This window comes from Carcharodon carcharias, chromosome 10, assembly GCF_017639515.1.
Source record: "Carcharodon carcharias isolate sCarCar2 chromosome 10, sCarCar2.pri, whole genome shotgun sequence".
In the NCBI taxonomy this organism is placed as follows: Eukaryota; Metazoa; Chordata; class Chondrichthyes; order Lamniformes; family Lamnidae; genus Carcharodon; species Carcharodon carcharias.
Window position 1 is genome coordinate 48,396,408 of NC_054476.1, and position 26,401 is coordinate 48,422,808.

Genomic DNA, 26,401 nt, shown 5'->3' on the forward strand with positions numbered 1-26,401 from the left:
AAGATGCCTTGATCCTTTATGTGCCAATAAATACGTCACTGCTAGAAAATAATCAGTTACCTTATTATTAGCAACTCTTTTCATTTTCTTAAAAAGAGTAAACAAACAATTGGACACTAATTTCCCTCCTGGATTCTCAGTGACCTATTTGTACAACAAACACTGAAGAAACCCTCTTTAATTACATTTTAGTTAAACAAGCACAGAAAGGGAAGAAAACCATAGAGCAGCACAAAATTAGATGGACTGAGGTAAAGCTGAATATTTAGAGTATCAAAAAGTAAGAAGTCTAATAAAAAATGTTTCAGGTGTGACATTTCATATCAATTTGTAGTTTTGATGACAATTATGTCCATTAAGATTTGCTTCACTTGAAAGATTTGTACTTTGGGTGGAATTTTATGCCGTTTGGATTTTACTATCCCGCCGAAGTCAATGGACTTTTGAATGACTTGCTGCATTTTACAGTCCACCCTCGCTGTAAAATTCCACCCTTTATTTGGGAGTCAAAATTCTTATATTTTACTATTGTATCTCCCAGGGCATTGTCCACTGAGGAGCCAACAGCTGGGGTCAAATTCATGAGGGCAGTAGTCTGAGTTACACCGGGATAACAATGCTATGAAAAACTGGGCCCAAGCCTCTACCTAATGTGACAGAGAGGGGCACTGATGGTCCAAAGAGATCCCAGAAGTATTGAGGATCACTGAGTTAGGACATGTACCAGACCTTTGGAAATAAATAGGAGAAAGGTCTACTAGCTCATAAAGCAGAACTCAAGTTTAAACTCTCAAAGAGATAGGTTTGCAATATAGAAGACAGTAGGTACAAGATTTTTTAGCCAATCAGTAAGTTTTAAATTTTTTTAAAGAATTACATTTATAGAATAGATATTCTTAGCTGTATATAACACAGTGGATCAGAACACAACATGAAGGGCAAATTCACTTTTAAAAAGATCTTCATTGATTTGATTGGTCAGTTTTCTTATGGGTGCTTTGCTAGTTAACTAATCTGCTATTGGGTAGGGAAAAGGTATACCAATCAACAGTGTTCATTTAACAGACAACAGCTAGTCATTACTTGGTCAATCAACATGATCTTTGTGCTCCACAGACACTTTTATGTTGTGATAGCTTAAAATGTAGCATTCACTTTTGAGGTATGATGCCCTACAGATGCATAACATGCAGAGATATTGAAAGGTGCTGAGTCTACAAAACCCCACAGCATTCAGGAAAATAAAATCAAGTATCACTTCAAGGTTACAATCTTGGGAACATGCTATCTATCCTACTACAGCAAAAAGGCACAAAATTGAATAAGCCAAAAGGAATTATGTCTTTAAAGTATTAAACTAGTCAATGTCCCATGGTGTTGCTCATAAGTAGATTTTTATTGATTGGAATATTACACTGCAGCATGTAACATTCAATTCATGATACTATTGCTAAGCTGCCATAGTCCACTTAAGACTATAGATTGGAAATAGTGCAAGTAACACAGCCTGAGGTCAAAGAATAATTCTTGCTTGGTAAAGGAAGTTTTGAGATTGGAAGGTGTTTATACATTCCCCATCAGAGGAAGGTTGTATTTCTTTCCTTCAATTTTCTCCCCAAATTTCACCTCTCACCCCTTTTCTCTGAATATCCTGACCCATATTGGGGTATGACCAACCAACTTCTCCCCAACACAACTGAGGGATTCTTCCTGCATGAGTCAACACATTGATTGCCAAGAGGCTATTTGTTAGAAGGGCAAGGTAATCACAGTGAAACCAATCATCTGAGATCTTCGTATGCACACTTTCAGAAGGTACCAATCAAGGTCACATCCTACAGTAGTTTTTTACTTTGACAAATATCTAAATAAGTGAATGCATAGCCCAGGTATTGTAACCCATAATCTGTATTCCAGCACCTGGAATACAACTAGGCTGCCACATGAATTCATCTGTCTTTTACGGAAGATGAACTGAAGAGACAGATGTTCTGATGCAGCACTGTAAAGACAGGTGAGAGGAAGCACATGTGGACTATAAACACTGACATAGATATGTTGAGCCAAACTATTTGTTTCGGTGCTGTAAATTTCTATGTATTTCTCATCATGAGGTAGAATCCTAAATAATATTGTCCTTCTCTAGCCCAAGGTGTAGAATCAATGCTACCAATGCAACTGAGATCAGATCAGACTAAAAAGAGAACCATTGACTTTCTTGGCCCCTGCATCAGTTGCACATTGTGCGTTGCACGTATCAACTGAGGGCTTATTAACATGCATTGAGAGTGCAAAAATGACTCCAAAAATGTAGTCACATGAATCCTATTTCCTAAATTTCTTATAGCACTAATGCTGCATCAACTTTAAACATCAGCTTTTCTGGCTACCCAGTTAAGCTGTTCTGAACTGACAATAATCTCACATATTCATATTACAGTCTGGCTTTGCAATATCACAAAGCATGTAAATATAGAACAATTGTGCTTATGGCATTCTCTAAATTTTTTTGGTACATCCTAAATGTATAATTTTTCTTATCCAAATTAGAAAATATTGCTGTTATTTTGCAGAACTCCTTTATGGCGACATTACCTTCAGCTTTCCATACTTCAGCTTAAATTACTATGAAGACTTGTGCAAACAAGTATCATCTCCTAAGCAACAGCTACATCTTAATCTTTGAGGCTAAATGATGTACAATTCACTAATGTCACAAAATAACTTAAACCAGCAGTGACCAACCTCAGTGGCTTAGCATGTAAACACGCTATGCAGTGTGGTAACTAAGCCACATGGACCAAAAAGGTACCAAATCCGACTTCTGGCCTGTGTTGACTAAGTTGCTGTCAAGGGGAATAGCCGTAATGCCACAACAGATTTCACTGTCTCTGAATTTGGGGAAAACAGTTACAGCTTTTGATTACTAATCAGTGACTCTTGCTGGGAAGAGGCTCATACACAGGGTAAAGGCAGGATAATTTGCGTCTTCAATGCCACAATCCCTTGTGGTCAAAGAGCACACCAACATTCATTATCTAGATTCACACATCAAGAGTGGCCACTTAAGTGAGGAGTGGAGGGGGTTTTAGTGCCCTGGAACTGTACCACAGCAGGAGTCAGTCACTTTCATTTTGTCAGTTTAGAGGATATAGCATGAACTGTCCGGAGCCTCAGATCAGTTATGTATTCAATACAGCAAAAGCTGGGCATGTATTTTAAAAATGATTAGACATATTCAATGCTCAAAGCGTTTTTTTTAAGTTGCAGCTAATATACTATAGAATTCTGCATAGAAAACAGTTAACTGTGTTATTTTAGTACTGAAAGTGAATGGCAGTTTCCGTGAAATGACAGACTGCTGTTCGAAACAGAATATTGTTCTTTATTTAGCACACTGTAACCATATAAAACTAAATCATTTTTAAGCTTGAATGACACTTAGAAATATTCACATTCTCTTTACCCTGTAAAACAAAGAAATACACTCTTATAAAGAAACTTATTTTACAGATTATAGCTTGCCTGATTAAGGAAACATTTTCCCCAATTTGCTTCAGTAAAGAAATACTGCAAAAGCAGGTTATGATCACCTTTACATTTCTTTCCATCGCCTTTATAGCCCGGTTTGCATGTGCATTTATACAACATATATGTATTCTGACAGATCGCATCGATGTGACAGTCATCAGTTCCTTCCGTACACTCATCAATATCTATAAAAGAAACAGGGAGTTACAGAATAACAAAGCAGAAGCTGGGACAAGCTCCATGGAAAACAGTAATTACATGTCAGTTCCACACTTTGATTCAATAATGCAAAATCTTTTGTTTGCATGCGAATGTGAAAAAACACACTTGTGAGCTGTTTATGATTCACATCAAAAGTATAAAACAAGGTTAACAGAGCTGGAAATCCATTAAGAAAGACAATCTCAATGAGGTCACAATATGTCCTGAGTAATTGCTTCTAAAAACACACAAAGTCAGACCACAAAAAAGCAATGCGTTTCGAAATGTCAGGCATTAAAAAAATGATTAATTAGGGACATGCGTTTCAATCTGATAAACAAATTCACTAAAAGGCCAAGCAATTCACAATAAAATACAAAACCAAAGCAAAGTGCCATCTCCAATAACTAGCAAAAGACTGAATAGAAAGACTGTCCCTGTAGAAGGCACCGTAAAAGTACTGCAAGCCATTAGTCTGAGGAGCTCACAGCATTTTGTAAAATTTGCAATTAAAATTATGTCATGAGGCAAAAAGAAACAGCATAAACCAATAACTCACCAAGTTAATGGCTATGATCGGACCTAAAATGTGTTTTAAGTATCCATTAGAATTTACCAAATGACCATCTAGTCTGACACAAATCTAACTAAAATACTGCAGTTACAAATGTAAATTCTTTAAGGACATCATTAACCCCTTTATGTATCACATAAACCATATCTAAAGATAAAACTTCACATATAACACAACAGTCCTCAGTAGTTTCTCAAATTTTATATTACTCAATGCAACACACCAGCAATGTACTCTGATAATTTCAAACATAGCACTTGTTTTAATAGCACTAACAAATTAGAAAATATGATGGAATTTTGCAAACAGCAGTATTAAAATACTTCTATTCATCTCATACAATTTTTACCTTGCAGGATATTATTCCAGCAAATCTTTACTACAGCAATGCCTCGGTCAAATTTAATTTGCTCAAGGCGACCGCAAAAGTATTTTTAAACAAACACACAACTTGACAAAATATCTCAACAATTAGATTCTTAAAATTGCCAAGTCTTGTAAAGTAGCCTATCAAGAAATGTATTCACATTTTTAAATAAAGAATGTTTATGAAATGAGAAACAAAAACATAAAAACATTTTAACTCTGATATTGGAGCAAGAATTTTCTTCATTCACAGAAAAGACAAAACCAAATGCAGCTCTTTCCGTGTTAAGGAGGGGTGAAGCGAAGCAGGAATTTCACACTAGTGACTGCAAACCTACCTAGAATTCCAGCACTTGCAGAGCTTTCACGAGTGTTTAACAAGAGGAAAAACAAACAAAAGTGCCATGCAAAACAAACAGCCCCCATGATGATATGATCCGATCCTTAGTGTCTCTTTGCAAAGACACGTTTGAACTGAGAAATAGGGTTGTCCTGACTGGCTGATGGATTCAGCAGGATTGTTTGTTATGCCTGCCCTTTAGCCTGTGACGTCATTAGGGTAACAGATTGATCCATGGAACTGGTCTGACTAACTTCGCCACTAATTAGAATACCTAATTTAATTACTTGCCAGCAGACCTGTCAACACTGTACTGATACTGCCTTCTCAATAGCATAGTCTGCGGATCTAATTTCCATGTCTGTTGCAGTTCATCCGCAATATGTTTTACAAGTAAGCAAGCCTCACATCCTGTGTTTTCTTGCTCCTCTTGTCTCTTTATGGAATAATCTTTCTAAAATTATTTGCATGTTCCATTTTAACCTTTGCCTCTTTCTGGTCTCTCATACCAGTAAATGTAATGCTTTGTTCATATTATTTTAGTTCACGTTAATAGGGCTAATTTCTGTATTTCAGTTTTCATTCAATTTTTCCCTCCATTTCCTCTTTCTCACTCTCCCTTGTGTTTACCCTCATTTTTACTTACTGCAACAATCTGATAGCGCCACTGTAACAAAACTGTTCAGTTCTGCTACAATTCTGGAGTCCTGTCCCCACTGACCACAGCAGGTGTTTCAAATATAAAGTCCAAACATTGCAGGTCTAGAAATTTGGAAGCAGCTTCCCATAACTAACCATGGTTCAAAGAACTTTGAAATTTGAAGTTGACAACTATGGCTTCAAAGACACAATACCCATACTTGCCTATCGCACATAACTGTTCATACCCACGTGAGCAACATCAATCACAGTCGCCAGCACACAAACTCCAGTACAATTACTCACAGTTGAACACCATCTGCAAAAGATCACAATTATTGAAATAAATATATCACAGAAAGTTTTGCACTGAAACATAATTGGTGGGGTCAATTCTGCTGTAAATAATAACAGCAGCTGAAAGGCACACATTATTTATGCAAAAATTGGCAAGCAACTTGTAGCAATAAAGCAATACCCAATGAATTGCAAATCACCACAAGTTTCTGGCCGATCTGCCCCATCGTTAGTTTCGTGAAAATTGTTTTCTCGTGTTTAACCTCCCCATGATTTTCATGAAGCTTTTGCATTTTCATTTTAGTTACCCATTAATCTCACCACAGGTGGTCAAGTCTTAGAATTAACAGTTTAAATATCCTTTTAATCATGTGATCATTTTTAATAATTCCCAATCAACCTCTCTTGCCCAGAAAATGAACAATAAGTGCAGAGTCTCATTCATTCAAATTGTGAAATGTTTTACATTTTAAAATATTAATTTTTTAATTTGTAAAAATGTCTTCCCTTCTGTCTCTTATTTCTCTTTTAATCTAACTGTTCCCCTTCTTTATTTTTCTTTTCTATTGTTACGACTGATCCCCAGGCGAGGTCTCCCAATTTGTTATGGTCCCAGAAGAGATATCCCAAATTGCTAACTTCCCAAACAGGACCCCAATTTTGTTATGCTCCTGGGTGAGGAGGAATGAGCTGGCTCCCTCTCTTTATTCAACCGCTTGGTTAGTCACAACAAGGTTAATTTAAAAGGGATCCATTCCCTCATGGAAAGCTTTTCCCAGTCCAAATGTATTTATGTCTTAAAAGGAGCCAAATTAACCAGGCTTTCTTGAGCCAAAGCAAGAGTAAATTTATTAGTTATTAAAACCTGAGAAAAATACTAATAAAAACACAACAGACATACACAGAGATCCAAAATGATAAGTTGAGTCCAAAATAAAAGTTAAAAAGATATAAAAATCTGTCTTTGGCTTGTTCATGAGGAGTAGATGGCAAAACATTGCATTAAATTGGGTGATTCTGGCAGAGCTGACTTTGGCAGTTGAGCAGTTGGTTTGGAAATACTTGTTTCTGCAGGTTAGCTGAAGGAGTTGTCCTGTTTCCTTTTTGTCAATGGTTTTGCTGACTTGCCTCCAGCCAGAAAGAGAGGTGACATTTACCTGCAAGCTGCAGGGATGCCTATTTGATGTTCTTCTGCTGCAGCTCTCACTAGCACCCAGACCTAGAACTCACAGATCAGGTTTGCAGCTGTCTTTTGAACCCATTCCCTTGTGTATTCCTGGAAGGGAAAAAACAAACATGCCCCTTACCCAGAATCTGCTTTCTTTCAACTCATACATTTTCTACACTCTAAAGTATATCTCAACATGAGGTGGTTTCTGCTGGTAATCAATCTCCATTAATCTCCCGTGGTTGTGGAGACAAAGTTCAGTCTTTTGCATGCATTTCTTCTCTTTAAGCGCCTCTGTCTGAAGTAGGCCTTGACACCTTTTTAGATGCGACATTCCATGTTCTCTCTGAACTCGTCAGTCAAGTATAATCCATATGAGAATTTTTTAGCAAGCGGGTTACTTTACATTCTCAGCCAGCTTTTTGCTTGTATGTCTTTTTTTAAAAACACATATCCTGCTTTAATAAGTTCAATATGCCCGTAAGTAATTCAGGGCTGGGGTCTGCTGTCATGACATCTGTATATTGAATTCATCCATTTTAAATTACATTCCTTCTCACCCCTTCCTCTGTTTGTTTCAATTTTTAAATCTCATTGGTCAAGGAGATAGATCATTTATCCTGTTGTTCACCAAGGTCCTGGATGCCATGTTGCCCTTGCTGCACTGTCATCAGCTTCCAGCAAAATATTTTGGAACAGAAATATGCACAAATAAGTTTAACTCCCAGGCATGCTGCAAAATGGCCTGTTCCCATAAAATCTGGCCCATTATGTATGGAAAACGACGCGTAAAGATTACAAACAATTTTCTCACCATAAAGAATGGCATGATTCCACTTATCTCTGATGCTGAATATAATTAACAGTCACAAAATTAAGGATATTCTATGCATAGTACATTTTATTAGATTATCATAATATTTACATTTATAAGTTATTTGAAGCTTTTTAAAAAAATTTTAGTGCAAATAATGATTTCATATTAAAATATTAATCCATATCACCTCACTATCCTTGACCACCAAATCCAGGTTCAAATTATGGCTAAGTTTAGAGAAGTTAATTAACATTCACATACCCTGTATTGTCAGGAAAATCCAGAGAGGGAAAAAAAATCATAAAGGCACTGCTCCATTTAAAGAGATTTATTCCCCTTCTGTCTTACTATAAAGAACAGCTCCAAATGACTGTCTTCAATTTATTCATTCCCTATGAAAATTTATCATCATTTTTGTGGGAATTCAAAATCGCTTCTAATCCCCTCTTTAAGTCACAAACAATAGACTCATACGGCATCTGGTCTACAGGTGAGAAAAAGGAATGCATCATGCCAATGTTACATACTTGGAACATTTTGAGATGTCATGCCAGCTATCCTGAAGATGGAAACAGCATTCGTTTTATGCTGTACCTGACCAGGGGGGTTGACACTTAGTGCTGGAGAATGTTAGACTTTTGGCACCAACTCCACTCACCTGATGAGAACAAAACTTTACTGGCAGCCAGGGTTGGGAGGTGGGGGGAGGCGGTGGGGGATCTGAACTCTAAGTAACAAAAGTCTTTCACTTTTCCACATGCACACATCTATTCTTCCACAATGTAAATTGTTTTTTGGTAAAATTTCTGAAGACAGATGTTATAAAGCAGAACCCAAGCTCAAACTAAGAAAAAAGTGAAATGTTTCCTTTTTAAAAATGGATTATTCAACATAGTGAGACAGAAAGAGATTAGGGGTTGAAAAATATTTTTTTCCCAAGAAAGGATATTTCACATTATTACAAGACTAGACTACATCTGAAAGAGATATATAACAATGTTCTTGCCAATGATGTTAGCAACAGAGCCCTTCTGTGAGACTGAGCTGCTCAGGATATGGCCTTTTTCCATTACAGAGAGGAGATCGAAGACATTATATAGAAAATGAGGGTGTTCTGAGAATGACAGCCATATAATACACCAAATTTAAAAAGATTACTAATAGTGCATTCAACTCATTTACAAATAAAAAGTTCCACCTACAAAAATGCATTTGCTCTTAAGAAACATCTGAGGCAGAATTTTGCCGTCGGTGAGCAGGGGGAGGGGCCCACTCGCCAATGCGTAAAATGACACAGGATGACATCGGGCGGAACCCCTGAGATCATCCCACCTCATTTAAATTTTCAGGAAGGTGGGGGCGCAGCAAAATTAGCTGTGGGCCTGCCGACCTGTCACTGGCCAATTGAGGCCATTGACAGGATCATTTAAACAATTAAAGGACCTGCCCATCCAATCGTAAGATTGGCGGGCAGGCCAGGAGCCCCGGCGGCAAATAGAGAAAACATGAAACCTTATCTAACGGCGGGATGAGGTTTCATGCAGGGTTTTAAAAATTTTAATAAAGTAATAATGTAAATTATAAACATGTCCCATCTCATGTGACATTATCACATGAGGAGACATGTTAGGGAATTTTTTTCTTCCTATTTTTAATATTTTCCGAAGTGGAAGCGATCTCCCTGAAGCTGCACTTAGCCTCAGGGAGATGTGTGCTCTTTCATGCGCATGCACACGAAAGAGCACACTCTCACTTTTAGGGAATCCCCCCACCCGCACAGGAAGCGCATAGTGCTTCCCGCTGGGCATCACGCTGGGCAGGCCTTAATTGGCCCATCCATGTAAAATGGCGGTGTGGCCCGCTTCGCTAGCAGAGATCAGCTCCCCGCCCACCGGAGATTGGGTTGGGCCTGCCTGCCCAACAGGCAGAAAATTCTGCCCTTGGTTTTCCTTTGAACAGAAGAAACTGCAGAACACTTCACATATATTTATCATGGTGTTTTTCAAAAAAAAGGTGAGCGCATTATTCTTTACTTCTAAGAAAACAACGATTAATGTGTTGTAGAGAAAGCATCAAGTCTTAAGTTGGCACTTAGATTCATTTGGGGACATTAGGCACAGTTAGTGATTGTTAAATGCCTAGTATTCTCTTCAGTAGTTTATTTATAATTCCAAGTGAATTATAATTTGTCTGATAATTAAAATAATGTTCACTCCCACAGAACAAATAGTTTAAATATTGAACTGGAATGTGGATCATTGACAATGAAAAGCTAAACTCACCAGTTAAATAAATCCAGGAATGTATTGCTACATATACAATATTCTGACAATCATGTATCAGTTACAGCATGAAAATCCCCGGTTCGATCTTCAGTTTACACTGAGTGAAATGATTTCAGCTGGAGCAGCAGTGTCTCAAATGGCCAGGAGTACTATTAAGTTGGAGGAAGAACTCCTGGACACTATATAGTCACTACTGCTGGAAAGTGCACAGACATCCGGTAAGGGCAAGATCATACTTGTCTGATTCCACCAGCACCATACTTCCCCTTCCCCCCTCTGCTAAATAACCTGCCAATACTCTGTTTCAATTCTTTATCTTAGAGTGGCCATTTAGGTGAGGGAGCAGGGGCTGTATGCTGACATTGGAGTGAAAACCAGAGGGATTCTGAAAATAAAATAATTAACAGTGTAAGTGCAGAAAGAAAGCAAGAACACTTTTCAAACGTTTCTAACGGAGTGATGTCAGAAACGCATGAGAAGATTTGGATTTTTTTGTAGTCAAAGATATTTAGCAAAGATTTAGCAGTAGGGTTGTAAATTACATATCACACAGCTACAAGCTATCACCATCTTACATAATGCTGAAGTTCCCATGCCAAGTTTGCAGTAGGTGAGAGACAACATTGTTTTAAAAGGAAAGCAGTATTACACCATTCCTGGAGACGAGACAATGATGGAGATTTTGTCAACAGGGTGCTGTCCAGATGACATAACTGGAAGTGTGCGCCACTTGCGCTTTCTTGCTTTTTCCCATTTCCTATGGAATTACATTTAAAATGTAAAGTTCCAGTGGCATGCATAGGAGACACATAATCACATGGAGGGGTAAGGTTTTCAGACATTCACTGAGAATGCTGCAGCTATGGGTGGACTGTAAATGAGCCTCCTGGACAAACAGGGAGGGTCTTCATCACAGCCAAAACTTTACAGCCCAACTCAATTGCCATTAACATAAGATTTGAGAGCAGAAAGGTGTCAAAATTAAATTTCAGTTGTAAATATTTCACCCCACATTCGTTTCACTTCATTCATCTGTGGCAAGCAATAAACAGTCTCCATCAAAGCATCCTAGACTCTGTGTCTTCTTCACAACCAGGCTTAGGAATTCCATTGACGTTCAGCTTCCGATTTCACCACCCGCACCTCCATACCGCAGTGCCCATTTACAATCACTTTTACTGAGACTTCAACTAAGAGAACAATATTTGTGAGTGCTCAGGATAGTAAGCTTCAGAGGAAGAAGGATTTTTTTCTTAGGGTTCATGAGAACGTTATCACTGGCAAGGCCAGCATTTATTGCCTATCCATAATTGCCCTTGAGAAGGTGGTGATGAGCCACTTCTTGAACCACTGCAGTCCATTTGCTATAGGTATACCCACAGTACTATTAGGGAGTTCCAGGATTTTGACCCAGCAATGAAGGAACAGTGATATAGTCCCATGTTAGGATGATGTGCTCAGAGGGGAATTTGCAGGTTATGATGTTTCCACGTGCCTGCTGCCCATGTTCTTCAAGGTGGCAGAGGTCACGGTTTGGATGGTGATGTGGAAGGAAGTTTGGCGAGTTGATGCAATGCTACTTATATATGTTGCACACTGCTGTCACTGCATTGATGGTGGAGGGAGTGAATGCTTGAGATGGTTGATGGGGTTTTGATAAAGTAGGCTGCTTTGTCCTGGATGGTATTGAGCTTCTTGAGTGTTGTTGAAGCTGCACTCATTCAGCCAAGTGGAGAGTATCCCATCACCCTCCTGACTTGTCACTTGTAGATGGTGGATAGGCTTTGGGATCAGGAGGTGAGTTACTTGCCACAGAATTCCCAGCCTCTGACCTGCTCTTAAAGCCACAGTATTCATATGGCTGGTCCAGTTAAGTTTCTGGTCAATAGTAGCCCCAGGATGTTGATAGTGGGGGATTCAGCAATGATTATGCCATTGAATGTCAAGGCTAGATGGTTAGATTCTCTCTTGTTGGAGATGGTCATTTCCTGGCAGTTAAATGACAAATAACATTCATGTCACATATCAGCCCAAGCCTGAAAGTTGTCCAGGTCTTGCTGCATTTGGACACGGACTGCTTTAGTACCTCAGGAGTTGTGAATGATACTGAACACTGTGCAGTCATCATTGAACATCCCCACTTCTGACCTTAGAATGGAGGAAAAATCATTGATGAAGCAGTTGGAGATGGTTCGGCCTAGTTCACTACCCTGAGGGATTCCTGCAGCGATGTCCCGGCCTGAGATGATTGACCACAACCATCTTCGTTTGTGGTACATATTATTCCAACCAGTGGAGAGCTCCCCCCATGATTCCCATGACTTCACTATCGCTCGAGTTCTATGATGCCACACTCAGTCAAATTCTACCTCGATGTCAAGGGCAGTCACTCTCACCTCATCTCTGGAATTCATATCTTTTGTCTATGTTTGGACCATGGCTGTAATGAGGTCTGGAGATGAGTGGTGCTAGCGAAACTCAAACTGAGCATCGATGAGTATGTTATTGCTGAGTAAGTTTCATTTGATTGCACTATTCACAAAATCACTGTTAATGACATCTTTCATAACTTTGCTGATGGGGTGGTAATTGGCCAGATTGGATTTGTCATGCTTTTTTGGACAGGACATATCCTGGACAATTTTCCACATTGCCGGTAGATGCCAGTGTTGTAGCTATACTAGAACAGCTGGCTAGGGGCACAGCTAGTTCTGGAGCTCAAGTCTTCAGCACTACAACCAGATGCATTTGCAGTATCCACTGCCTTCAGCCATTTCTCTTTATCACGTAGAGTGCCAGTGAGTATTGGAATAGGAGGATAGGGAGGAGGAATGCGTGGTTGAAGAGATGGTGCAGGAGGGAGGGCTTTAGTTTCCTGGATCACTGAGTCTGTTTCTGGTGAAAGTAGGGCCTGTACAAGTTGGACAGGTTGCACCTGAACCGGAAAGGGACCAACAGCCTTGCGGGGATGTTTGCAAGTGCTATTGGGGAGGGGTTTAAACTAATTTGGCAGCGGGTTGGGATACAGAGTGGAGGTACGGTAGAGAGTGATGCACAGCCAAATATAAAAGAGAAACTAAGTCAGTCTGGAAGGCAGAGCTAATATAAACCTGTTGAGGCACAAGGGAATAATGCAAGGCTGGATTGCATCTATTTTAACACAAGGAGTCTTACAAATAACGCAGATGAATTGAGGGCATTAGCTAAGACACGGGAATATGATATTGTTGCTATCACAGAGACATGGTTAAGGGAAGGGCAGGACTGGCAGCTCAATATTCCAGGGTATAGAATCTTCAAGCTTGACAGGGGGGTGTGTAAAAGAGGAGGTAGGATTGCACTATTGATCAAGGAGTCAATTACTGCAGTAAGGAGGGATGGTATCTTAGAAGGTTCCTCAAATGAGGCCATATGGGTGAAACTTAAAAACAAAAAGGGGGCAATCACTTTGCTGAGAGTGTACTATAGGCCTCCCCTGAGAGGAAGGTAGAGGAGCAGATATGTAGGCAAATCTCAGATAAGTGTAAAAATAATAGGGTAATAAAAGTAGGGGATTTCAACTTCCCCATTATTAGCTGGGATAGACTTAGTGTAAAAGGTTTAGAGGAGGTGGAATTCTTAAAGTGCATCCAGGAGAGCTTTTTGAGGCAGCACGTAGAAAGTCCTACAAGAGAAGGGACGGTGCTGGATCTAATCTTAGGAAATAAAGCCGGGCAAGTGGCAGAAGTGTCAGAGGGAGCATTTCGGGGCTAGTGACCATAACTCTGTAAGATTTAAGGTAGTTATGGAAAAGGAAAAAGTTGGACTGAATTGGGGGATGGCCAATTTCAATATAAGGATCTGGCCAAAGTGGACTGGGAGCAGCTACGTGTAGGAATGTCTACATCAGACCAGTGGGAGTCATTCAAAAAGGAAATAGTGAGAGTTCAAGGTCATCATGTTCTCTTAAAGGTGAAGGGTAGGACCAACGAGTCCAGGGAGCCATGAATGTTAAGGAATATAGAGGATTGGATAAGGAAAAAATAGGAGGCTTATGGCAGATACAAAGGGCTGAAAACAGCGGAAGCCCTAGAGGAGTATAGAAAGTGTAGCGGGGGTACTTTAAAAAGTAATTAGGAGGGTGAAGAGGGGGCATGAAAAAACACTAGTGGGCAAGATAAAGAAAAATCTTAAGGCATTTTATAAATATATTAAAGGCAAGGGGATAGCCAAGGAAAGAGAAGGGCCCATTAGGGACCAAAGTGGCAATCTGCATGGAGCCGGAGGACGTAGGGGAGGTTTTGAATGATTACTTTTCAACTGTGTTCACTATGGAGGACAATGTAGGTTTAGACTGTGATATAACTGAACAAATTAGCATTGAAAGGGAGGAGGTATTAGCAGTTTTAGTGGGCTTAAAAGTGGATAAATTCCCAGGCCCAAATGAGAAGTATCCCAGCTGCTATGTGAGGCAAGGGAGGAGATTGCAGGGGGTCTGACACTAATTTTCAAATCCTCTCTGGCCACAGGAGAAGTGCCAGGGGACTAGAAGACAACAAATGTCGTACCATTATTCAAGAAGGGTAGTAGGGATAAACCAGGTAATTACAGGCCAGTGAGTCTAACATCAGTGGTAGAGAAATGATTGGAAAAAATACTGAGAGACAGGGTTAACCTCCACTTGGAGAGGCAGGGATTAATCAGGGGTAGTCAGCACGGCTTTGTCAGAGGGAGATCATGTCTAACAAATTTGATTGAATTTTTGAGGAGGTGTCTAGGTGTGCAGATGAGGGTAGTGCAGTTGATGTAGTCTGCATAGACTTCAGTAAGGCTTTTGACAAGGTCCCACATGGGAGAATGGTCAAGAAGGTAAGAGCCCATGGGATCCAGGGCAATTTGGCAAATTGGATCCAAAATTGGCTTAGTGGCAAGAGGCAAAGAGTGATGGTCAAAGGTTGTTTTTGCAATTGGAAGGGATCAGTGCTGGGACCCTTGCTGTTTGTAGTGTACATTAATGATTTAGACATGAATATATGAGGTATGATCAGTAAGTTCATAGATGACATGAAAATTGGTGATGTTGTAAATAGTGCCAAGGAAAGCCTTAGATTACAGGACAATATAGATGGGCTGGTAAGATGGGCAGAGCAGTGGCAAATGGAATTTAATCCTGAGAAATGTGAGGTGATGCATTTTGGGAGGACTAACATGGAAAGGGGTACACAATGAATGGTAGGACTCTAGGAAGTACAGAGGATCAGAGGGACCTTGGTGTACATGTCCATAGATCCTTGAAGCCAGCAGCACAGATAGATAATGTGGTTAAGAAGGCATATGGGATACTTACCTTTATTAGCCAAGGCGTGGAATATAAGAGCAGGGATGTTATTTTGGAGCTGTATAAAATGCTAGTTAGGCCACAGCTGGAGTACTATGTGCAGCTCTGGTCATCACACTATAGGAAGGATGTGATTGCACTGGAGAGGGTGCAGAGGAGATTCACCAGGATGTTACCTGGGCTGGAGCACTTCAGCTACGAAGGGAGATTGGATAGGTAGGGTTATTTTCCTTACAGCCGAGAAGCTGAGGGGGTCCTGACAGAGGTATACAAAGTTGAGGGGCATAGATAGGGTACCTTTCCACTTAGCGGAGGTGTCAATAACCAGGGGGCACAGATTTAAGGTAAGGGGCAGGAGGTTGAGAGGAGATTTGAGGAAAAATTTTTCACCCAGAGGGTGGTTGGAACCTGGAACACACTTCCTGAGGGGGTGATAGAGGCAGGAACCCTCACATCATTTAAGAAGTATTTAGATGAACACCTGAAATGCCAGGAAATACAGGACTACAGGCCAAGTGCTGGAAAATGGGATTAGAATAGATAGGTGCTTGATGGCTGGCATGGACATGATGGGTCGAAGGGCCTGTTTCTGTGCTATATGACTCTATGAATCGAATTGGCTGAAGACTGGCATCCGTCTTATTAGGGAGCTTGTGAGGAGGGTGAAAGGGTTCCTCCACTCTGTACTTCTGGTTGATGATGATTGCAAATGCTTCAGCATTGTCTTTTACACTTACATGCTGGGTTCCCCCATCATTGAAGATGGGGATATTTGTGGAGCCTCCTCCTCTGGTTAGTTGTTTAATTGTCCACCACCACAAATCCTGTACTATGCAAGGTTCCCTGTCACTTAAATCCTGGATCCTACATTCTACAGCTCTCCGAGCCAGATAGGCTTTTCCACTTGTTGCTACTTTCCCCACATTGCTCATGAACATGAAAGTAAGTTCTTTGATTGAGGGAAGAGATATGCTGTCTTATTGATGTAGCAGTTTTTATACAACCGAGTGGCTTGCTGGGCCACATCAGAGGGCATTTAAGAGTCAACCACATTGCTGTGGGTCTGGAGTCACGTGTAGGTTAGGACAGCAGATTTAGTGACTTAGATGGGATAGAATTTATCATGGAACACACCACTCCACACCAATAAATCCATGTAAATACAGGCACTATCATGAGGTCATTAACTTTATAATTATAAATTAGTTAATTTTGTTAACTCAATAAGATTGTTTTGAAAATAGTATCCTTGAGAGAAATATAGTTCAAATATTCAAACCCGTCAATTCGTCCTCGTTTAGGTTTAACATTTAACTTATTTTAATGTACAAATTCTAATTCTAAAAATCACACATCTACCTATCGAAATTGATTTCCAATCTGTAACTCTTTTTATTAACTCCCCCATATTCTTCAGTAATTGTTAAATTTAAGGTTATATACATTTTTTTGCAACTTATGTTTAATATTTTTAACACGCAGCATTTTGAACATAGAAGCTTAAAGCGAATTGTTGACAAAGGTTCCTATTTCTGTCTCTTCCATACCATCCTCTTCAACAAGAGTTCTCCCAAACACTCCTATAGCCGCGCTGGAACAGGGACGCCTCAGCAGACAAATGGAGTTCTCAACTCTTCCACCGCTGCTCATGATGCCTCGCAAACTGCACCCAGGAACATGGACACTGCAACCGATCACTTCCCACTGACGCAACTTCTGTGCTAATGACAGCGACTGCACCCGTTTCAATCAGTAATTTCAAAAGTAACGTTCCGAATAAGTTCGTGCTCATTTCCAGAGCCCACCCAAGAGCCCATTCTGAAAGAGGATCTTTTTTAATGATCTCCTCAGTTGAAGGTTTACTTGGGTTTGATTCCATGAGCGTCGTCAGCCTCTTGCGTCGCCCGATAAGCTGCTATTTAAATATGCGTCTTGACAGGGAGAATTTGCAGCTATTCAACTGCACGAGGCAGTGAAGCTAGATACTGTCATCACCTAAATCCACACTGCACTTCGAAGCGATTTCTGGGAGCAGTGAGCTTCCCCAGTCTTCATCTGTAACCCTAGTGGGATGAAGTTGGTGGCCGCACGCCTACCTCCCGCCACCCCCATTGAGATTCAACAACTTTAGATCATGAACTCTCTCCTCCTTCCACACCCTCTTTCCGATCCCCCTTTTTCCAATAATTTATATATATTTTTCTTTTCCCACCTATTTCCATTATTTTTAAATATTTTCATCCATTATTTTATCTCTACCTTTTAGCCTATTTCGATTCCCCTTTAGCCTATTTCGATTCCCCCCCACCCCCAACAGGGCTAACTGTCCCTTGCTGGTCCTGCTTTCTACCCTTAATGTCCCCATTAGCACATATCTTAGCTAATATCACCGCCGTTAACACATCTTTGTCCTTTTGTCTATGACATCTTTTGAAAAACTCTACCTATCACTGGCCCTCTATTTGGCTCTACCTGTCCCACCACCACCCCCAACTCCACCTTAAACCGGTTTATATTTCACCTCTTTTCTATTTTTCCTTAGTTCTGATGAAGAGTCATTCGGACTCAAAATGTTAACTGTGTTCCTCTCCACAGACGCTGTCAGACCTGCTGAGTTTTTCCAGGTATTTTTGTTTTTGTTTTAGATTTCTAGCATCCGCAGTATTTTGCTTTTATCCCATTGAGATTAGTTTACTCAGCAAAGACTGGGCATGGAAACTGGGACTTTCCAAATGTATATACTTCAGCTTCTTACTGGATAATTCACTGAGCAAACAGGGGTGGGGAGTATATTCAGTTTTTTTTTGCGATGCCAAAAGCTAACAAAATTCTTTGCTGTAGGATAGAAAAAATGACTGATTTTAAAAGGCAGTGTAGTTCAACATCATCTTGACTTCATGGATTGCTGCTCGTTTTAAATTGGTTCACTTTTCCATTATCTCAAAATAAATCCTTCCAGATTACACATCTGAAAACCAATTTACCTGAGATGAAATACAAAAGTAGATCACTGTATCTACGTTATGCAGTACTTTAATTGGTAAATTAGATTGTACTCTAATTATTCTTAACTAAGTTTGCTGGAGCAGGAATTTGTGAATTTCATTTGGTATGCCCTATTGTTCAAAGCTGACATATCCCAATTCTATATTCAAACAGCAAATCGATTAACTTCACTTGTCCTCTGTGAATTACCCAAGAAAGCATAAGAAACATACATGCCAACTCATGTAGTATGAGTCTTACACAAGATTGTGAACTGGGGAGTAGGTGAGCTATATGCTGAATATAAAAAAACATACAAGGCTACATATAAGGATCACTTGCAGTGAAAATGGATTGGTAGTTGAAAAGACAGATTCTAAGATCTTTTGTCCAAAATAAATAGACTGCAATTAGTGCTCGGTATATATTAAATTCAGATAAACCGAGCCACTGTCCTATTCTTAAACTCTATATTTACTCTGTTATTTCAGAGCTTTTAGCTGAATTTCATTGGTACTTGTTTCTCTCTTTGGGTGCTTATTTGTACGATTTTTTAAAATCTAATTTATTGCCTTACTCAGACTCAAGAGATGTGTAAATGATCAGATCCAGGTCAATGGAATTCACTCACCCCATAATAAAAATGAGGCAAATTCCACTGCAAGCAAACATGATATTGAGTAAATGCTTCAAGAATTAGTTCTGGAATATAGCTGGGCATAAAGATCACCTAATGATGTTTCTTCTTTGCAGCAAGAACTGCCACATCGACCCTGTTCATGTCAAGGCACCCAACTCTAGTATCTTTTCAAATGACACATTCTTTGTACTGATTTGTAATTTTTAATGGTAATTTAAAAAAAAAGTGACCAGCACAAGAACTCTTTTGCAAGCTTTGAAGATAGAGAGCAGGGTCAGCTCATGCCAGTGACCCTTTCTACCATTGAAAACAACAAGAGCGTGAACAAATGTGTAAATGACATCTAGCCTCAGGGCAAACTATACAGTTCCTATTCTAACACAGAAACATGTTCTAATGCTGTTAATAAATTAATATGCATCTGTTACAAACCAGAAGATCCTGTTTTTTGCAATAATATTACTTAACATTATAAATACTTCCAGGAGCAGCTAATCTCTATTTTAGATTCAAAGTCACTTAATCCTTTTCATACTTAGCCTAGGTGTAATGCCACACTATTAGGCTGTATTAGCATATGAACAGTGCCTAAACACTGAGCTAATCCTTTAATCCCTTCACATCTGTTTAGCAACTTTAAAAAAAATTTTGGTCATTATTTCATCCCATTGCTTTACTTCTTTCTATTTCAATTGATTTCTGTTTCAAGTTATCTCTGTATTTATCAAATACAATCACTAAAAACACAAGAATGACAATAAAAGCCCTTCAGACAATTCTACATCCTTTCAAAGTTAATTTGGAAGGCAGTTATTCAATGCATTTTTATAACATTAAACTGGTGAAAAATGACATTTATTTTCTGCTATAAACACACCTATTTACAGAATCAGGATAAATGATCCTGATATTTTAAATATCATTCCAAAAAAATCAAGAATCATTTTTTGTAGATTTCAGTAACTACAGTTGAAATGGGGTCAGTGTGCTGTAATGCAAACCCCCGTTAAATAGGATTTAATTGGATGACCGAATAGCAGTCAGCCACGATTAGCCTGCACTAACTCTCACTTAACAAATATCAAGCAGCTTAATTGTTACCTACATAATATAAATAATTAAAACTTGTGTAATGCAGCCTTTGATTGTGTGATACTTGTACATTATTGGCTCAGTCAAAATTCAGAAAAGTCTCCACTTACAGAGACAAATCGTCCCAGATTTGCACTATTTGCAGGAGTGGGCAGATACCTGCCGGCCGCAATGGCGGCTTTTCATGCCGTATCATCCCAATCCCATGCATTAATTATGCAATCCTGGAAACCTGCCGTTTCCATGGCGAGCAGGATCTCATTTGACCGCCATGCCATCATCTCGCCGCTTCAGCATGCCGGATGCCATACTTAAAGTCCAGCCGCACACACACCGCTCAGTGCTTCCAGCCTATGACTGCTGTAATGACATGGACCCGGATGCCATCCTTAAAGTCCAGCCGCGCACACACCCCTCAGTGCTTCCAGCCTATGACTGCTGTAAAGACATGGCCCTGAAAGGCAAGAAGACTGCAGCCTGCAGGTTCAATGATGCATCCCTCAAGGGCTCTTTGGACACAGTGGAGGCTCGCCATGATGTCTTCTGCCCCCTCTCTGGCCCTGCAAAAGAGGACAGCTACCCTGTGCCGCAAGAGGATGAATGACCATAAGACCATAATAAGACATAGGAGCAGAAATTAGGCCATTTGGCCCATCAAGTCTACTCCGCCATTCAATCACGGCTGATAAGTTTCTCAACTCCATTCTCCCACCTTCTCCCCGTAACCTTTGAGCCCCTTACCAATCAAGAACCTATCTATCTTGGTCTTAAATACACTCAGTGACCTGGCCTCCACAGCCTTCTGTGGCAATGAATTCCATAGATTCACCACTCTCTGGCTAAAGAAGTTTCTCCTCATCTCTGTTCTAAAAGGTCTTCCCTTTACTCTGAGACTGTGCCCTCGGGTCCTAGTCTCTCCTACTAAAGGAAACATCTTCCCCACGTCCACTCTATCCAGGCCTTTCAGTTTTCTGTAAGTTTCATTCAGATCCCCCCTCATCCTTCTAAACTCCATCGAGTATAGACCCAGAGTCCTCAAACATTCCTCATATGTTAAGCCTTTCATTCCTGGGATCATTCTTGTGAATCTCCTCTGGACCCTCTCCAGGGCCAGCACATCCTTCCTGAGATACGGGGCCCAAAATTGCTCACAATATTCTAAATGTGGTCTGACCATCCTTCATTCCACTAGGGAAAGTCACTCTTCTCATCATTCTCAACTTACACACTCACAAACCCATCACACATCCACAGGGCCCTCACTCACTGCCAGTTCAAGGGACATCACCATTCACTCTCTCAAACATACCTTCACTGTCCTCATCCTATCTATGGGACCACTCACCACCCATACATGCCAGGCATACTTGTCATCTGGCCTGGCAAGCATCCTGCTTAGACTTTCTCCATCTCTAATCATGCAGGACAAGCTGGCACACAACAACAGGGAGAGGTCACAGGCCGGTGGAGGAATGCCTGAAATCAAGATCCTCACAGGCTTTGAAAACAGAGCCATTCAGCTGACCGTTGATGATCTGGACTGGTCCTGTGCTGATGGTGAGGGCGGCAGTGCTCTACCAAATGAGGATCCAGCAGTGCAACATCCATCAGACCACCATGCTGTGACTGATATGTCCTCTTTCATGGGCCACTGCCATGCACTAATTATCTCCCCTTGCTTTCGCAGGCACATCTGGGAAACAGCCGAAGGAGTCCACAACCCAGGGTCTCCAATCAAGCCCCGAAGAAACCTTTGAAGAGGAATCTGGAGGCACCCTCCTTAAAGTCCCATCACACCATTCATCCGCACCCTCCACCAGCGGAGAGACACATACCATAGTGGGACCTAGCTTTAGCGTATCCCGGGATCACAATCTGGTGAGCACATCTCACTGTCTGATCCACAGCAAGCAGCGGCAGGGTCTTCCTAGGTCCCCGGCACTTGGAGGACTACTGGAGGCCAGAAATTTGCTGTCTGAGTCAGATGACGAACCTCTGGTCTCGGTCATGTCACAGTTGCTGGAGCTGCAAAGGCAAGCTCAGGAACATCAGGAAGGGATGTCCACTGCACTCCTCAGATTACAAGGCACAATGGAGGAGTCCGCCTGCCTTTAGTCTGAGGTGATAGCGCCAGCATGCCAATGCACCGAGGTCAACACTGATAGGATGGAGGCTGCCATTGGGGTGTTGGTCCAGGACATCACTCCTGCACTGCTGCGTGGGCTCAACTCCATCACCGATACCATAGTTAGCCTCCAACGGTGTGTAAGCGAGAGGGGTGTGGGGCATCTCGATCTCATTCCAGCTACCCCTTCTCCTTAAGGAGTCAGCCAGGGGCCATTGGGGCACCCGCAGGGAGGAGGATCAGGAGGTGTACCCCCTCGGGCCACCCATCCAGGTGACTCCAGGAGTGTCTGGCCGATCCAAATTCCCTCTTCCTGTGACCTCAGCAGCTCCAGCTCCACTGGCTGAGGAGGGCACCACTGCCAAACAGCAGGACCCTGAACACAGGCCAGGGTCCTCCAATTCTTGACCCTCCAGAGGACGCCCACCAAGGTCATCACAGACAGGGCATAGCAGTCACCAGGCTGCCTCCACCTCCACTGTGGATGTCCAGGGAGCACCAAGACCAGAAATTAGGGAAATCAGAAGGTTAGGAAAGTTAAGAAGATGTAATTGCACAGTCTGGGCATGAGTGTTAATCACTTGTACATACTGTTCGCTATTGTCAATAAACTCCCAAGAATGTCTCCCTGCCTATGTCTCCTTGTTCTGATGAGCAGTGTTCTTGTCACTCAGATGTGAAACCTTTCTGCACAAGATAAAGGCAGGTGTCTCAGTCCAGGGCCTCTTCCCTGTGCTTTGTGCAGCCTTCAGATCAAAGTGATGGTCCAGCTTCACACTCCCTGGACACATTAGTGACGCCTGCTCCTCGACAGAGATTGTCATTGTGCCAGGATGTCTTGGGCAGGTGTCAGAGTTCCATCATTCTCTCTATGTGCTCTCAGCGCCTTTAAGGTGGGGCTGGCCCCCATCTCTTCAGCATCTGTGACCAGTGACGCTGAAGGGGTCAGGTGCTGAAGGCAGACAAAGGATCAGATGCTTTTAAAGTTTCACAGCTGGGTCTCTATTATATGACCCTGATCACAGAGCACAAGCGAACAGCCCTCAGCCAGACAGCAGTCAGACATTCTCAGAGGCTATATGAAGATCTGTGGAGTGTCCTCACTGCATGTCATCATCATCCTTCTGCAATCGAGTGACTATTAGGGCCTCCACTGCGACTCCATGATAGGGGCATTATCACAGAGGGTATGTGTGCTGCCATCAGCCAGACTGGAGTCAAACATTCATAGATGCAATGTGAGGATTTATGGGGTCTCCTCACTGCATGTTGTCATCATCCTGCACAAATCTAGCAGCTATGAGGGCCTCCCAAGCACACCTGCCTTGTCTAGCCAGTACGAGACTTCATCCTTGTCATCATCGCCTTTGAGGACCTCCTCATCCCCATTGGCGTCCTCCTCATCAGAGGGGCCTCCAGCTCCTTCATCTCCTCCTCAGCCTGCTTGTCTCCCTGTTGCACGGCCAGGTAGTAATGGGCGTAGCAGGCGATGAAGATGCATGACACCCTGTGTGGACTCTATTGTAGGGCTCAACCAGACCGGTCCAGGCACCGGAACCTCATTTTCAGCATCCCAATGCTCTGCTCCACCAAGGTGCGAGTTGCAGCATGAACCTCATTATAGCTTCACTCTGCTGCAGTCTGAGGCTGCTGCACGGGTGTCATCAGCCACGTCCTCTGCAGGTAGCCTTTGTCCCAGAGGAGCCATCCCTGCTGCCTCTCTGGACCCTGGAAGACATCAGGGATCTGTGGCCGACTGAGAACATAAGCATCGTGGAGACTCTCTGGAAATCTTGCGCAGACCTGCAGGATGTGTTTGTGGTGGTCGCACACCAGCTGCACGTTCAGTGAATGGAAACCCTTGCGGTTGACATAGTTGACTGTGTGTTGCGACAGAGATCTGAACACCACTTGATCACCTGCACCTGTGGGAAACCCGAGATCTGGGAAAATCCTATCACATTTGCATCTTGGCTTTCCTGATCCCAGGCAAAGTGCACAAAGTTGGGTGGCTTCATGAAGATGGCATCCGTGACCTCATGGATGCATTTGGGGGTGGAGGCTTGTGATATTCCACAGAGGTCACCAGTGGAGCCCTGAAAGGAGCCACTGGCATAGAAATTGAGCGCTGCTGTCATTTTCATGGCCACTGGCAGTGGATGTCCTCCATGTCCCTGTGATGCCAAATCCTGCAGTAGCTGGCAGATGTGACCAACCAGTTCCCTAGACATGCGTAGTCTTCGGCGACACTAGTTGTTAGTCATCTGCAGGAATGAAAGGTGGCGTCTAGTCCCTGGGTCTAGCCAGGTGCTGACCAGTGATGGCTCGCTGCGGCTGTTCAGTGGCGTGTGCGGGAGCCCCAGCCACCCCTTCTCCAGAGGCTGCTGCTCCTCCCTCTGCACAGCCAGGTGCCTCAGTCACTCTCTTTGCATACAGCTAGTTCGCCAGGCTCCATGATCCCGATGTACTCCTCCTGCAGGATAAAAGAGAGAGATGCGTGGGTTAGTATGACTCTTTCGGAGAGTAAATAAACCCAAATAAACTAAATTAACAAAATCAGGGACAAAGTAAATGCAGCCCCTAACTTAGGGTAACTGCAGAACCAAAGACAAAGTTTAAAGGAAACTTACAAACATCAAATCAAAATGTGATTAAGAGGGTCGATAAAGCACCCCAGTCCCCACGGTGCCCACTGGGCACGGAAGGCCTCGATGGTGCCGTCAGGCACCGCGTGCTCCCTCTCCAGGGAGACCCGGCCGTGAACGTAGCCGCAGGAGAGGGGCAGATAGTCGGATTGGACAACCCCCTCGATCGCCCACTGCCTGGACCTGTTAATGGCTAACTTGGCCAGCCCCAGGAGCAGGTTCACGAGGAGGTCCTCCTCCCTTCCGGCCTCCCTCCACAGCGGGTGCCCGTAGATCAGGAGCATGGGGCTGAAGTGCAAACAAAACAGTAATAAAAGGTTTTTTAAATAACCGAAAAGGGAGTGCAGCCTACAACATCCTACATAAACGTGGTCCACGGATTCCACAAGGCCACAAAAAGCGCAGGTCTCTTAGGAGTCTATGAACCGACACATCCTGCGGTTGTATGGGACTGTTGCATGCAAAACCCTCCACCCCAGGTGTCTGATGGAAAGCGGGAGGACACCTCCGCAGAGGGCCCCCCAATGGGGACCTCTGCCGCCAGACAGTAACAAGGCACGCCACGGCGTGGGTTAGTATAGGTAGAACCTGTCCTGGTTAAGTCTGAAGGCCCCTTAATGCATCATGGAGAGCGCTGGCCACCACTTGAAAGACCAGAGATTAGTGTGCGGCATGGCTGCCCGAAACCCCAACCACCTCCTCTCCACTTCATCCGACCAATTGATGGCTGCATTGCCTATTGGACTGTATGCTGTACTCTCAGCTCAAGTGCAGGCATTGTCCTAACCCATGCTGCACGGTTGCATTGTTAGCTTGAACCATGGGGGAGACTGGTCCAAACCAGAATAGGCTGTGAGAGCCTCCACCAGTGAATGCTCCATGGCTAGCTTTAGCAAGGAGATTGTACAACATGCCAAGTCTTCCAACTGTTCTGCAGTCCACTAAAATGTTCATTACTTTGCAGTCTGTGCCCGAGGGGTGAAAAGCTCTGGAGCACTTCGTGGCACTTTCATGCCTCTGCATTGCTTGAGTGGGCAGAGAAGCTAGAGACATGACTCCAATCATATCAATGTGGTTGTGCCTGAACCATCTCAGTTGCAGAGGAATGGTCACTTTATACAAGGTTTCCTTAATGTGTGGCCACTTCCCTCGCCCACCCCCACCCCCCTGTACATGCTTGTGCACTACCTTCAACTACAGGGCAGTCCTTGCACCCCCCTCAACGCGGCTCAAACACAGAGCAGCCCTTGTGCCCCTCCAATGTGCCTCAACCACAGGGCAGCCCTTGTGCCCCTCCAATGTGCCTCAACCACAGGGCAGCCCTTGCCTACCATGCCCCAGTCCCGCAGCGCACCTCAACCTTGAAGTCCAACAGGTCT

General features: G+C 42.4%; 1 protein-coding gene across 1 annotated transcript in view; it reads right to left on the bottom strand.

Annotated features, from left to right (window-relative positions):
• scube2 (signal peptide, CUB domain, EGF-like 2) overlaps positions 1 to 5,098 on the bottom strand; it is a 219,743-nt gene extending 214,645 nt beyond the window's left edge. The window contains exons 1-2 of the mRNA XM_041197877.1: positions 5,011 to 5,098; positions 3,594 to 3,716 (exon numbers count right to left, since the gene is read on the bottom strand). Of these exons, the coding sequence (XP_041053811.1) occupies positions 3,594 to 3,716; positions 5,011 to 5,098 (211 nt within the window). The remainder of the gene's footprint in view (positions 1 to 3,593; positions 3,717 to 5,010) is intronic.
• Between the last annotated feature and the right edge of the window lie 21,303 nt (positions 5,099 to 26,401).